This window comes from Vipera berus (genome assembly GCF_964194415.1).
Source record: "Vipera berus genome assembly, chromosome: 14".
Lineage (NCBI taxonomy): Eukaryota > Metazoa > Chordata > Lepidosauria > Squamata > Viperidae > Vipera > Vipera berus.
The window spans coordinates 7,629,579-7,643,982 of record NC_138217.1 but is presented as its reverse complement, the minus strand read 5'-3'; the positions used below and the strand labels follow the sequence as shown (position 1 = coordinate 7,643,982).

The window sequence follows — 14,404 nt, the reverse complement described above, 5'->3', positions numbered from 1 at the left end:
ATAATATACAATTAACCAAGTTCATAATGTGCTTTAACTCCCCTTTAACATAACTACAAACAACGTGCCAATAACAATATCCCTCTAAAATCTACTCGTAAGCTAAATGGAACTTTTTAGTCCCATATTTGTTCTGAATATAATTTATCCATCTCCTCCAAACTGAAATATATCTTTCCTGTGAATGATCTTTCAAATAAGCAGAAATCTTAGACATTTCTGCAAGATTCGAGACTTTAAACACCCATTCTTCTATAGTGGGCAAACTATCCTTCTTCCAATATTGTCCCACCAGTAACCGTGCTGCCGTTATCATGTTCAACATCAAGTTAGTTTCTTTAACATCACAATCTACAACAATACCCAATAAAAACAATTGCGGAGAAAACTTTATCTTTCTCTTAAAAATCTTTTGAATGTTTTCTGCCTCTTCCTGGGGTCAAAATAAAACTTTCAGTGGAACGATAACGTTTCAAACAGCGTTTCTCAACTAGGTGTTTTCATAATGTGTCTGAAAGGGATGTTGTCTTGTGTTGTGTTACGTTACGTTATGTTATTACTCCTCTTCCTCTCCAGAAGCAAGCCGTTTAAACCATCGTTCTTTGTCATTTTGAACAATGAGGCCACAGCACCAGTGAAAAAAGCCATTTTTAAGAAGGCTGTGTAAAGACTCATTAATCTTTTTCCTGGCACTTGTTGCTTGGCAGAGAGAGAGAGAGAGAGAGAGAGAGAGAGAGAGAGAGAGAGAGAGAGAGAGAGAGAGAGAGAGAGAGAGAGAGAGAGAGAGAGAGAGAGAGAGAGAGAAAGAGAGTGATAGAAAAGAGAGACAGAAGAGAGACAGAGATAGACAGAAAAAGAGAAAGGAGAAAGAAAGAGACAGAGAGAGATAGACAGAGACAGAAAGAGAAAGAGAGAGAAGAAGAGAGTGAGACAGAGAGAGAGAGACAGAGACAGAGACAGAGAGAGAGACAGAGAGAGAGAAAGAAAGAGAGAAAGAAAGAGAGAGAGAGAGAGTGAAACAGAGAGAAAAAGAGAGTGATAGAAAAGAGAGACAGAGAGAAGAGAGACAGAGAGATAGACAGAAAAAGAGAAAGGAGAAAGAAAGAGACAGAGAGAGATAGACAGAGAGACAGAAAGAGAAAGAGAAGGAGAGAGTGAGACAGAGAGAGAGAAAGAAGGAGAAAGAAAGAAAGAGAAAGAAAGAAAGAAAGAAAGAAAGAAAGAAAGAAGAAAGAAGAAAAAAAGAGAGAGATGAAAGACAGAGAGAGAGAAAAACAAGTTGCTTCCGCTGATGTAGAGGTATGAGGGAATGATCTGAGAATACAGGGGAAGATAGGTTGCCTCGGGAATAATCAGATAAGAGACGACATAGCCTGCAACTACATAAGGGGTAAAGCAAGAAACTCGGAAAGGATCATCCCTAACTTATCAGGCTGAAAAAAGAGACGGTGGGAGACTTGTATTATAAGACTTGCAAGATTCTTTTTAAGATAGCCTTACAGTAAAGTCGAAATTGCCCATCTGGTCGTGCTTCCCGTCTGGTTGACCCAGGAGGGCTGACCGCCGCTCCGTTCTAACCCTTCCTTCTTTTCTCCCAGATCTCCATCCAGGAAGGTCTGAGGCAAAGCTCCCTGGCCGACGACAATGACAGCAGCCTGGATTACCAATCTGAGCCCAGCATGGAGCTCCCCAACTATCGGAAGAGGTCCCTTCACAAAACCTACCAGTCTTCTCCGCTCCAAGCTGATTCTTTTGCTGACAACTCGAGGTCCCTCAGTCTGAAAACGGGGGGGCGGAGAGGCACCGACAAACTGCCCCTCCATCCCATGAAGTCCGAAGGGGCAACCTCAACCCCCTACAAGAGCATCTTCGCCCCCAATTCACTCTCCAACAGGAACGGGAGCTTATCCTACGACAGCTTGCTGAATCCCATTTCCCCTTCCGGGAAGCGGTGCATGGCGCACGCCGCGGTGGGCTCCGTCGGATACCACTCGCCCTATTTGTCTGCCAAAATGTGCCATCTGCGGGGCAGGGAACTCCAGCGCCCGTCTCCCCAGACCTTTAGCCCCGGGCAGAGTGGGCCAGCCCCGCACCCACGAGACCCCTCTCCAGTCCGCTACGACAACCTGTCCAAAACCATTATGGCGTCCATCCAAGAAAGGAAGGAGATGGAGGAGAAGGAGAAGCTGCTTCTTTCTCACCCAGACTCCGTGTTTGCCGATTCAGGGGTGTATGACACCCCAAGTTCTTACAGCCTTCAGCAAGTCAGCCTGCTGTCGGATGATCCCCGTAGCTTAGTCCTGCGATACGGCTCCAGAGACAATCTCATCCCCACCAGCAGCTTTAGCACCCGGAACCCAGCCTTGCAGACGTCTGTTTCTTCCCTCTCCAGCGCCATCACCCGGGTGTCAAGGACTTCCACACCTTCTCTCCAAGCAGACCTAGCCAATAACAACATCCAAGCCCATCAGGCACTGCAAGGCAGGATGAGTAACGGCTCCTACAAGTCGCCAATCCGCCAGGTTCCTTCATCGCCGAGCGGGATCCACAGATCTCCCTCGTACGGGCCTCCCAAATCGGTCTCCTTTGTTAACACGGTGGAGCTCACTGAAGCCCAATCCGTAGGAGCTGCAAGGTACGGAGAATTTCAGCACGGCTGAGTTGCGTGTGGGGAGACGGGGTGCAGAGTTCAAATACTTCCGTATTTCTGGATGGTTTTCAGCCAAGGGGAGATGGTCTCAAAAAATGTATAACTTGCGCTCATTAAATGACCTGGAAATTAAGAGTTAAACCGAGACTAGATTGTAGGCTAGTTTGTTACTCAGAAATAGAACGTAATTCCCTGGACTCATCCAATATTTAAGAGTAGCATACTAGCAAACGTAAAATAATTTCAGGCTGGCTACTAGTCATGAGTATCAAGTCCCAGATTTCAGCACTAACATCCAATGAGGATGCGAAATGGGTTGTTTAATTAGTATGCGCTTCATCATATTTCTTAAGTTGAAGAGTAGATTCTGGCCTTTGGGGTCCTCGGTGCTCTCTGAGCTGGGTGGATTTCTTGCAGATGTTTCATGACCCAACTAGGTAACATCATCAGTGCTAAAGGGAGTGGGGTGTGCAGAGAGGAGGAGGGGAGGAAGGGGGAGGAGGGGGAGGAAGAGGACTGTGGGGTCCTTGGTGCTCTCCGATCTTGGGTGTCTTCCTGAAGACGTTTCATGACCCAACTAGGTAACGTCATCAGTGCTCTATCACTTCTGTAAGTAAGGAATGATAGAGAACCACCGTTGTTACCTATTTGGGTCATGAAATGCCTTGCAAGAAAACCACCAAGCTTAGAGAGCCTCAGGTTCAACCTTTGGTGCTACAAATATATACAAATAAGAGCCTTGGTGGAGCAGTGGGCTGATGCCTCCTTAAGTAACACCAGCTGCCTGCAATTAGTGCAGGTTCGAGTCCCACCAGGCTCAAGGTTGACTCAGCCTTCCATCCTTCCCAGGTAGGTAAAATGAGGACCCAGATTGTTGGGGGGCAATTAAGCTGACTTTGTAATAATGCCGCTTGGGGTGTGTGTGAAATCCCTAATAAGCAGGCATATACATAGAATGAAGGCTACTGCTAAGTTTGTAAAAGCCGCCCTGAGTCTTCGGAGAAGGGCGGGATATAAATGGAATAAAAATAAAATAAATAAAATAAATAAATAAAATAAATATTCCCTTCTGTCAGTATCAGATTGTAACATTTTAGGGGATCATTTATTCCTTTAAACCTGACTGTCCGCTTCGTGCAGAAATCCAAATTAAAAGGATTGTTGAATGATAGCTTTCCAACCTCGGTTTGAAGGCCTTCTGCAAAAGGGGGAAGTCATCCCATCTCTAGGTTGCTATTTCCACCGTTACGTATAACCAGGAAGTACAGATAGTCCTCGACCTACAACGGTTCATTTAATGACTGTTCCAAGTTACAACGGCACTAAAAAAAGTGAGCCATGACCATTTTTCACAAGTATGACCGTTGCAGCATCCCCTTGGCCACGGGATTTACATTCGGATGCCTGACAACTAGTACATATTTTGACGGTTGCAGCCTCCCCCATGGTCACACGATCAAAATTCAGACGCTTGGCCACTGGCATGTATCTAGGACGGTTGCAGTGTTCCTGGGGAAGGGGGTCACGTGATCAACTTTTGCGACCTTCTGACCAGCAAAGTCCGCGAGGAGGCCAGATTCGCACCAGAACCGTGTGACTTAACTAACAATTGAAGCAATCCCCTTAATCAAGGCGGCCAGAAAAAGTCCTAAGAGCGGCGGCAAAAAGCACTTAACAAATTAGGGCTCAATTGTGGCCGTAAGTCGAGGACTAAACTATATTGCGGCGTGTGAGGGGGACGCCGTCTGGACAGACAGACAGAAGTGCGAGAGGGAGGAGGGTGTTTTCATTTAATTAATAATAATAATAATAATAATAATAATAATAATAATAATAATAATAATATAGTTGGAAGGGACCTTGGAGGTCATCTAGTCCAACCCCCTGCTCAGGCAGGAAACCTTATACCATTTCAGGCAAATGGCTGTCCAGTCTCTTCTTAAAAACCTCCAGTGTTGGAGCATTCACCACCTCTGGAGGCAGGTTGTTCTGCTACTGCCGTCTCGATCAAAATGGGGGCGGGGCGTCTCTCAATTCCAGCCTTTTGTCTAAGTCCGTGTTCCCCACTCCATACGGGTAAAGCCCTCGACTTAACAAACATTCGTTTAGTGACCATTTGAACTGACAGTGGCCCTGGGAAAAAGAGACTGAGCAACCATTTCTAACTGTGGTAGCGTGTCCCGTGATCAGCATCCAGGCACGTTGCAAACCAGCACGTATCTGCCCTGGTTGCAAGTAGCATCCCAAGGTTACGTGATCGTCCCTTGTTCCCTTCACAGCTGGCTCAGCAGAGGAGGCCAAATTCCTTCTCTGTGGGCGCCCGGGAGCTATGGAATCAGCTACCGGTTGAGCTCCGGACGGCGCCCGACCTCCGCTCCTTTCGCCGCGAGCTAAAAACATACTTTTTTGAACAAGCTGGCCTGGCCTGATGAGGGGATTGGGGGGGGGGTTGTTATTGTTATTTTATTAGGTTTTAAAGATGTATTTTAGTATGTGGGCATTTATTTAATCTTGTTTTAACTTTTGTAATCTGTATTTTTATTCTTGCCCTGTTCACCACCCTGAGTCCTTCGGGAGAAGGGCGGTATAGAAATATTATTAAATTAAATTAAATTAAATTAAATTGTTAATAAGAACCATGTTATTGACAACTGCCAGTGATTTCCTGTACACCAAAGCGGGGGGGGGGGGAAGGGGAAGAGGGTGATAAAACTGGGTGTGGTCCACTTAATTTATTTATTTTATTTTAATTCCATTTATATCCCGCCCTTCTCCGAAGACTCAGGGCGGCTTACAAGCTTAGCAGTAGCCTTCATTCTATGTGGCTGCCTTTTGCAGAAATTCCGTTTTTCCCATTGTGCTTGCAAGTCGAGAACTACCGATATAAGATTCCTCGTTTTCTTCTGCCTCCTAACCTTTGACCTTATCTTTCTCCCGGCCACAGAGAGGACATCCCGCTGAAGACCCCTCACAGTAAAATCAATGGACAGCCGAAGGGTCTTTCCAGAGCCGAGGGTCGAATCGGCTCCACGCCTAGTGCCCAAGGTCCTCCCTTGAGTCCAGCTAGACACTCAAACGTTAAGAAAGTCTCTGGAGTGGGCGGAACAACCTATGAAATTTCAGTGTAAACAAAAAGAAGGCGAGTTTAAGAGTATGGGAGAAGGAGAAGTCCCTGCAAATTCATCTGTGGAGCTACATTACACTGTGAAGATCCAACAGGAACAGAAGGAGGAAACCAACGGTTGGTGCCTGCCCTGTACGTGACTTCATGGCTGGACTTATTATTATTTTTTCAACCATTCTTAAAAGGCACGCAGAGGTCCCCCTTTGCCAGCTGAGGCCAGCTGTAGCCTTATTCTTCAAAGAATGATGCCCCTTGGCACAGCTCATTGGGTCCTTCCTGGACAAACTGACCCGTCCACAACCGACAACGCCGGCTGTGTCCAACAATGGTTAAAAACCATTGTGCATTTTCTTTGTCCATCCCATCCTTGTCCTTAGGCCTTGTTGCTTTCTCTTCCACCCCTGCTTCAAGTCTCCAGGCTGGTTGAAGGCCAAGATGAAGAAGTGACGGAACTCGTGTGGAAGAAGTGATGGAACTCATGAGGAAGAAGTGACGGAACTTATGAAGAAATGATGGAACTCATGAAGAAGAAATGATGGAACTCATGAGGAACAAGTGATGGAACTCATGGGGAACAAGTGATGGAACTCAAGAGGAACAAGTGATGGAACCCAACAAGTTTCTGGTTTTCTTTTTTCAGCCCATCCGTGATCTATACAAAACTTGGAAGAGCTGCATTTGAAGCAGTCAAGTGCTATCTAATACGTAGTCTTCTGGGTCCTTAACCGTTTCCTTCTCTGTGGTGTTCTTCTTAATTCATTTCAGGGATGGCAGAAGGGAATCAGGTTTCTGCATCCATGCTTTGGGTGAGACATACATCTTCCTCCTTTTAGGATGAGTGGGGAAATTCATGCGCTTATGGAAACTGGGCATAACCATGCACTGAAGAGAACCCTAATCTAGCAAAGGAAAGTTGATGGACACCACTAGACCTCTGAGTCTTGTTCAGTCTTTTAGACACCATCCTTTGGGCCAAGAAACGGGGCAATTTTCTAGCCATCTTCTTACCATCTGCTGAAGCATCTGAAAACTATATTGCGCCCATGAAGAGTTTCCCCATCATGCCATAGAACTGTTGCACAAATAAGGGACTTCCATTTCCCCCACCCCACCCCGGACAATTCTAGATGGGTTTTCAAATACCACCAAATAACCCTGCCTTGCTTTTGAAGGAAAAACGAAAACAAAAAAAAATCAAAATATTGAGAAGGTCACTTCTGATTTTCAAACAGCCATACTCCTTCCGATTCTCCTGCTCCTGGGGGCTGTGAAATGGTGTTAAATTGTCTTGCACTGGTGCAGTGTGTGTGTGTGTGTGTGTGTGTATACTCTCAACGCAAGGTATTTTTGAGCTGTTGCATTTCGCGATGTGTGTCCGTGTGTATGCGTGCGCGTGTGTGTGATTGTTGGTCAGCTGAACGCACGTCTGCAGGAGACACGTCTGTGGCCTGCTTGAAGATGGGCACAGTAAATATCCAGGGAGACAGCAAGACCGCTGATCGCTAGACTTTTTAAGGGTTGATCCGAAAGAGAATTTGTTAAAGAAAAAGTGCTCCCTAAACTGTTTACAAAAATTCTAAATCTTTCTCCTCAAAATTAGGAAGTCTTCCCTTCCACATCCTGTACCTACCCTTCAGTGTAAATCATATTTCAGTTAAGAAACAAGCAGAAAATAGAAGTAGTATATTTAGAATGCTGATACTTAGCATAATGGGCCTTAAATAATTCTTTATATATATACATATATATAAAGTTGGGTGACTGCCTCTTAAGGCTGAATGCTGCAAAAGATCACGGTGTTAAAAAACGTTGTGGGGTTTTGTTGGTTTTTTGCCCTTTCCTTTTTTGCCAAATTTGGTGAGCGTGTGTGTGTGTGTGTGTGGCATGGATGAGCTAGGAGGGCAGGGAAGGAATGGATCCCTTAGTGCAAATGTGGTAGTTACGATCACTTGGACACAAGTTGTGGTTTGTTCTGGAAAGAGAACCAGATCAGCGAGCCAAATGCTTACGTCTCTTTTCTCCACGCCAAGCAAAAGAAAACTGCATTTTAAGAAGTGAGAATAGTCAGTTTTTCTCAGATGGATTCTGACGGGCATAGGTTATTTTGCATTTCATCCTCAAAAGTGTATACAGCCTGTCCTCAATTTACAACAGTTTTTTTTAGTGACTGTCTGAGGTTACAACTGCTCTGAAAAAGGCCACTTAGGACCGTTTTTCACACTTACGACCCTTGCAGCATCCCCGTGGTCAGGTGATCAAAATCCAGATGCTTGGCAACTGACTCGCATTTGTGACTGTCCCAGGATCATGTGTTCAGCTTTTGCAACCTCCTGGTGAACAAAATCAACGGGGAACCCAGATTTGCACAACCACCCATGTTGCCAACTTAACAACTGCAGTGATTCACTTAACAGCTGAAAGGCAGGTCGTAAAATGGGGTAAGAGTTGCTTAGCAACTGTCTCACTTAGCAACAAAAATTTGGGGGCTCAATTGTGGTGGTAAGTCAAGGACTGTCTGTAGTTGCGTGGAGTAAAAACCAGCAAACACGCCTTCCGAATTCCCCAATTAAAAACAACCAACGCTGCCCCCCCCCAAACATAACCTCACCACTCTAGGGATGGCACTCCAAGGTGATTAAAACCGATTTCAGGGAAATTGTAGAGAAGGCATTTTGTTTTCCCGATTTGGATTTATTTTGAAATTCACGGGCTTATTTTTGATTTTGCAACCTCTTACGTTTTGTCTGCTTCCTAGTTTTACAGTAAGCTTCCCAACGGGTGGGAGGTGTTTCCCACATTCATCCATTGTTGTGTGGTTTGGCGAGCTAATTCTTCTGGGATGAGATTTCAGACAGAGCGTGAAGCCTGCTTGGATGGCCCGTCCCTTCTTTTCCTGGGTCTGTGATAAATCTCTGGAATTTGATGTTTTCTCGCTTTTTCATCTGGGGAGAAAGAGAAAAAAGTTACTGAAAGACGGTGGAGTCCTTGGTCCTCTCTGAGCTTGGCTGTCTTATGCAGACGTTTCGTTACCCATCTAGGTAACATCTTCAGTGCTCAAAGGGAGGGGAGGAAATGGAGGAGAAGAAAGACTGATGCTGTCTGAATTTGTCTCTTTTCTTGTGGACATTTATTACCCAACCAGGTAACATCAACAATGCTAAAAGGGAGTTGGGGGCGGGAGGAGGACTGTGGGGTCCTTGTTGCTCTCTGAGCTTGGTGGTTTTCTTGCAGACGTTTCATGACCCAACTAAGAAACATCATCAGTGCTAGAAGGGAATGGGGTTTGTGGAGAGGCAGAGAAGGAGAAGAGGAGGAGGACTGTGGGGTCCTTGGCGCTCTCTGAGCTTGGCTGTTTTCTTGCAGACGTTTCATTACCCATCTAGGTAACACTATCAGTGCTAGAAAGGAATGGGCATGGGAAGACCTTAGAAATCCAGGAAAGGATTTATGCTTAGATTACATTGCATTGTCCCTTGTATATATAATATTAGGGGTATCTGCAAGGTGCAGTTAAAACAAATCATGCTCGGTCAATGTGCATAAGATATAGCAGAAGCTCCGAATCGCATGATTCTGGCCACCATCTTGATTTTTTCGGACTGTGGTCTACTGGCACCTCTGGATGATACGATAGTCTGAGTAGACATGATGACGCGTTCCTCAGAGAAAAGGAGATGTACAGATCTGTATGGTTTGAAGAGATTAATTCTAGAAGAATGCAAGGATAGTAGGATGTTGATCTTGGAACTGTGTCTATATTAAAAAGTTCCACTTGGCTGGATTCTCATGTTAGGATGAGGAAAGGTGAAGAGCTGGATTCTTTCAAACTGGAGGTTTAGCAGCCAACTGTGGTCCAGATTCTTTGGGGGAAAACATAAGATGTAGAATTTTCAAGCGATGCCATCAGCTTTGGTGCTGTGTTGCCATCCGGATTTGATTCAATATCTTACACATCTCAACGGCTTCTGTCACCTACTTCGCTGGGAAGCGATGTCTAGCCTCTAAATCTGACCTAAAATATTTTGCAGGAACAAGATGGCCCCTATTCCCATTCTGGGTGCAAAGCCATTCCCATTTTTTCGTCCAAGAAACTTTTTCAGTTCTGAATGGGGGAGAATAGAAGGATTTATATTCTTTGCAGTCATCTGGTTAGCGCTCTTTCTGAGAATTGTTGAGGCCGTTTGGAAGTTTATCTGTGCCCTACTCAGGGTCTCCTGTATAGTACAAATGGGCGTGGAATCTTTTTGGAACTGCTGAAAGGATTGTGTTGTAAACAGGAGAGAAGTGGTGTCATATGCAGTCCTTTCAATAGCTCCAAGAAGATCCCACATCTGTTTGCGCTATTCAGGAGACCCTGAGGGCACAAATAAATTTCCAAGTGGCCCCAATGAGAGAGTACTAATGACCAGATGACTGCAAAGAATATAAATCCTTCTATTCTCCGCGATGCAGTCGGAACTAAAGAAGCTTCTTAGATGAGAAGCAAAATGTCTTCAAGGAAAAAAAAAAAACAAGAAGAAAATCCAGTTGCATTTTGAAAAGCACCTTTGGGGCAAAAGATCTCCCTGCTTTTGGAATCAAAGTTCAGAGACATTGCATGACTCATGTCTGTTTTCTCCAATATTGTGGAGCCTCCCTTAGCGTCCTCTGCCTAAGTTAATGCACTACATCACCTATCATCCATCCTTTGGTCTGGAATGAAACTGGAAAAAGGTGCCTTCGGTGTAAATTGGATAATGACCACTGAACTTTCACCAGGCTGATGGATAGGAATGAATGCTATTTTATGCCAGCTAGATTTTAACTCCAATCTCTGCTCTTGCCCATCATTATTAGTTGACTTCTTAATGATTGTTATTGACTGTTTTATTTTTCTGTCTTCTCATATGCTATTTTTAATTCCAGACTGCACCTAATGGTCTAAGAACACCCTCCTCTGTCTATAGAATTAAGCTTTCTTTAATTCAGGGTGACTTTCTCGTAGGCCTGTCTTCCTTACCCAGATAACCACGAGATATAATGGATTGACAGCTTCCCAAATGTTTGCTCATGATAGAAGCACGGAATTATTGAAAGGGGAGCCATAGTTTTCGTTCACCTGCTCAGTGTTGGAATGCAAATTAAAACATCCAAAATTGTCCATCTTGAATAAGAACCCACCGTATCTTGACCATTATTTCTACTGTTAAAATTAGTTTTCCTCCTAGGATGTTTTTTTCCTAAAATGTAACTGGCATCATCCTTGTCGTGACTTAAATCTTATCATCTCATATCTTACATTATTGGATGAAAGAGAACAGATCTGGATCATCTTCTGTGGGAGAACTTCTAGATAATTGTCCTACCATCACTTGGTCTTCTCAAGGCTGACACTTCTGTCTGGTTCCCCAATCATCCTTATTGTCCTTCTTTGAATCTATTCCAGTTTGACCCAGTTCTTTTTAAAAAGCATGGCACCCAAAGCTGATACACATTTCTGAAGAGGCAGGGCTAATACAGATCAGCCTGGAAGAACTTAATTCAAGACCAAACCCGAAATTTTCATTTAAATCAGAGCTTCCCTCCAAACGTTGCTGCTGAATTTTTACTGAAATGCAAAGGTGGAAATTATTATGCAGCCTTTGCATTGGCTGGCTTTAATGTTCAATTTCATTCTAAGTGAATTGGAGCAAATTTTACTTCTATCCAGCCCTGTCCATTTGTCTTTTCTAGACTCTCTTCCCTTTTATAGGAACAACTTCCCTTTGTTGGAACGGGGAATGTCTAGTCTAGTGAAGAGAAGGACGAGGGGTGACATGATAGCAGTCTTCCAATATCTCAGGGGCTGCCCCAAACAAGAGGGAGTCAAGCTATTCTCCAAAGTACCTGAGAGCAGGACAAGAAGCAATGGATGGAAACGGATCAAGGAGAGAAACAACCTGGAACTAAGGAGGAACTTCCTAACAGTGACAACAATCAATCAGTGGAACAACTTGCCTCCAGACGTTGTGGGTGCTCCATCACTGGAGGTCTAAAGAGATTCTAAGTCCTCCAACCCATGGCTGTTCCATAGGTGCTTCTTCAAAAGGCAACTGGACTTTGTTTTTCCTTCAAGACATTGTGCTTCTCATCCAAGACGCTTTTTCAGTTCTGACTCCGGACTGACTTCAGTCAGAACTGAAGAAGCTTCTTGGGTGAGAAGCAAAATATCTTCCAGGAAAAACAAAGTCCGGTTGCCTTTTGGGGGAAAAAAAACCCGCCCATCACTGGAGGTTTTTAAGAAGAGACTGGAGGGCCATTTGTCCAGAATGGTGTAGAGTCTTCTTCTTGAGCAGTGGGGTGGACTAGAAGACCTCTGAGGTCTCTCCCAACTCTGTTATTTGTGGTCTGTAATTCTGTAATCTCCTGTGGGACGACGTGCAGGCAAGGAGCTGGAGGAAAGATGGTTTGCAACTATGAAATGAATGCACAGTTCAAAAGTTTCCAAGCCATTTTATGAGAAGGGAGGGGAAGCAATTAAGGCATTTAGGGGCATATTCAGGGAACTATGAACTTTAGCAGACGAGTGTCTTCTGAACACTGTAGTAAGTGTAGAACAGGTCATTTTTTTTCTATTGAAATTTGCAAAGCTCGCTAAAGCCTCGCTCACTCCTACGAGAAATATGTCTAGCTGGTTTGGGGTACGACTAAGCCTATGATCAAATAAGCACATGGATGTTTTGATAGTGCCTTTAAAATCGAAGCAAAAGGGCGGATAGTCTAAAGTAAGCACATATACAGACCATCACACACACACACGCACGCTCGCACGCAACTGAGTAGATGGGATACATACTGGTCGTTTCCAGTTGTGAAACCACTTAGCTAATAATGTGCATTGATCTCTCCCTCCTTCCCTCGATTTAATTTGTTTTCTCCCTTGAAATTTCTGTGAGAAATTCACAATGGTAAGAATTAAAAGTCAGATCAGAGAGGAATTCTGTGAGGTCCGTGGCATTTTTTTTCCCCTCCTTCTAAAGATGACGAAAAGAGACACACCTGGATGCTTACAGCACTGATCAACTAGTTCGTCTCTAGTAAATACCTTCTCTATTTGCAGTGCTTTTTTTGTAAAATAAAAGGTGCCGGAACTCACACGTGTCATACAACCCACCTTGCCTACCCTACAAGGTTCCATCCAAAAAAGGTGCCGGAACTCCGTTCTGAGCATTCTATGAGAAAAAAAAGCCCTGTCTATTTGTATGCAGGAGGGTGGTGTGGGTTTGAAAGTGGTTTGCTTATCTTGGCCAGGTTGATTGAGCTCTAGCTGGGCCAATGAAAGAAGGCAAGGACACGGGAGATGCATCCCATTAGGTTAAGCTATAAAATGGATCCAGGCACACGGAAAAGATACCTCTTGCATTAATAGTGTTATGAAAGCTGTGCTATTCTTCGTTGTCTTTTCTTTGAAGTTTGCATTTAAAATAGACTAAATGGTAGTAAATTATTCAGATCTTTGAAGTAGCTGGCACCGACCAATTAGCAGACCCTGGAAACAACAGATGTCTTCCCTTTAGGGCTTATATCCAGCCCATGTGGGTCACTAGGAAAAAAAAACACCCGTAGATGTTAGCTGAGATTTTGTGTTTGCAGTTAGGAGAAAGCTTCTAGCAGACAGTTTGATGCTGGGTTGGGAGAATCTGCCAAAATAGGAAGGATTTTAGGTCCGTCCAGCCTTTTTATTTTTATTTTTTTTAAAAACAGATGGGACAGTTGCTCTGCTCACCATATACGTTAGAGATTTTATCCAAAGTTTAGTTTGGTGTTTTGAATGATCCGATTGACCAACATTTCTTTCACTCAAGGTATCGCAATTCTCAAGGGACGCGGTGGCTCAGTGGGTTAGGACGCTGAGCTTGTCGATCAGAAGGTCGGCAGTTTGGCGGGTCGAATCTTGAGTGCCGCGTAACAAAGTGAGCGCCTGTTACTCGTCCCAGCTTCTGCCAACCTAGCAGTTCGAAAGCACGTAAAAAAAAATGCAAGTAGAAAAATAGGGACCACTACGGTGGGAAGGTAATAGCGTTCCGTGCGCCTTTGGCGTCTAGTCACGCCGGCCACATGACCACGGAGACGTCCTCGGACAAGCGCTGGCTCTTCGGCTTTGAAACGGAGATGAGCACCGGCCCCTAGAGTCGGAAACGACTAGCACGCATGCGTGGGGGAACCTTTACCTTTACCTTATCACAATTCTTGTGTTGGACTAGAAACCCAAAGGTTTATATTGCCAGTGACAGGATGGAGCTGATGTGATTTTTGAAAAGGTCCCAAGAATCAAGCAAGACCTATGGAATTACTTCTGAGCAGTTCCTTTTATGTCCCTCACCCCTAGGCTGAATCTTGCCCATCTAAAGCAAGCTACTTGCATCATTGTAGATATACTTTGCTGGGGAGAAATCAAACTATCTAAACTTCACTGGAATGTGGCCCCTCCCTGCTGGGAATCCAGACTACCTTCCACCACAGTAGACTCGGGCCTTGTTAGTTCTCATCAGGAAATGTCTGGTGTGTAGACAAGACTGCAGACTCCGTATCTCAAAAGAAGACAATGGCCATAGATTTCTGTCTTGTTTCCCAGAGGGACAACATAAAAGAGTTCAACTTGAACTGTTGAA

At 44.4% G+C, this 14,404-nt stretch overlaps 1 protein-coding gene across 2 annotated transcripts in view; it reads left to right on the top strand.

Moving 5' to 3' along the window:
• Positions 1 to 13,872, top strand: part of ZDHHC8 (zDHHC palmitoyltransferase 8) — a 63,119-nt gene extending 49,247 nt beyond the window's left edge. The window contains exons 10-12 of one of the 2 annotated variants that reach the window (XR_014027901.1): positions 1,599 to 2,635; positions 5,595 to 8,916; positions 13,598 to 13,872. Coding sequence is in view for 1 of the 2 variants with exons in the window: in XM_081339035.1 (XP_081195161.1) it covers positions 1,599 to 2,635; positions 5,595 to 5,778 (1,221 nt within the window). In the remaining variant the exon portion in view is untranslated. Of the gene's footprint in view, positions 1 to 1,598; positions 2,636 to 5,594 lie in introns of both variants that reach the window. The other variant, XM_081339035.1, reaches the window with a different exon arrangement.
• Positions 13,873 to 14,404: the final 532 nt, after the last annotated feature.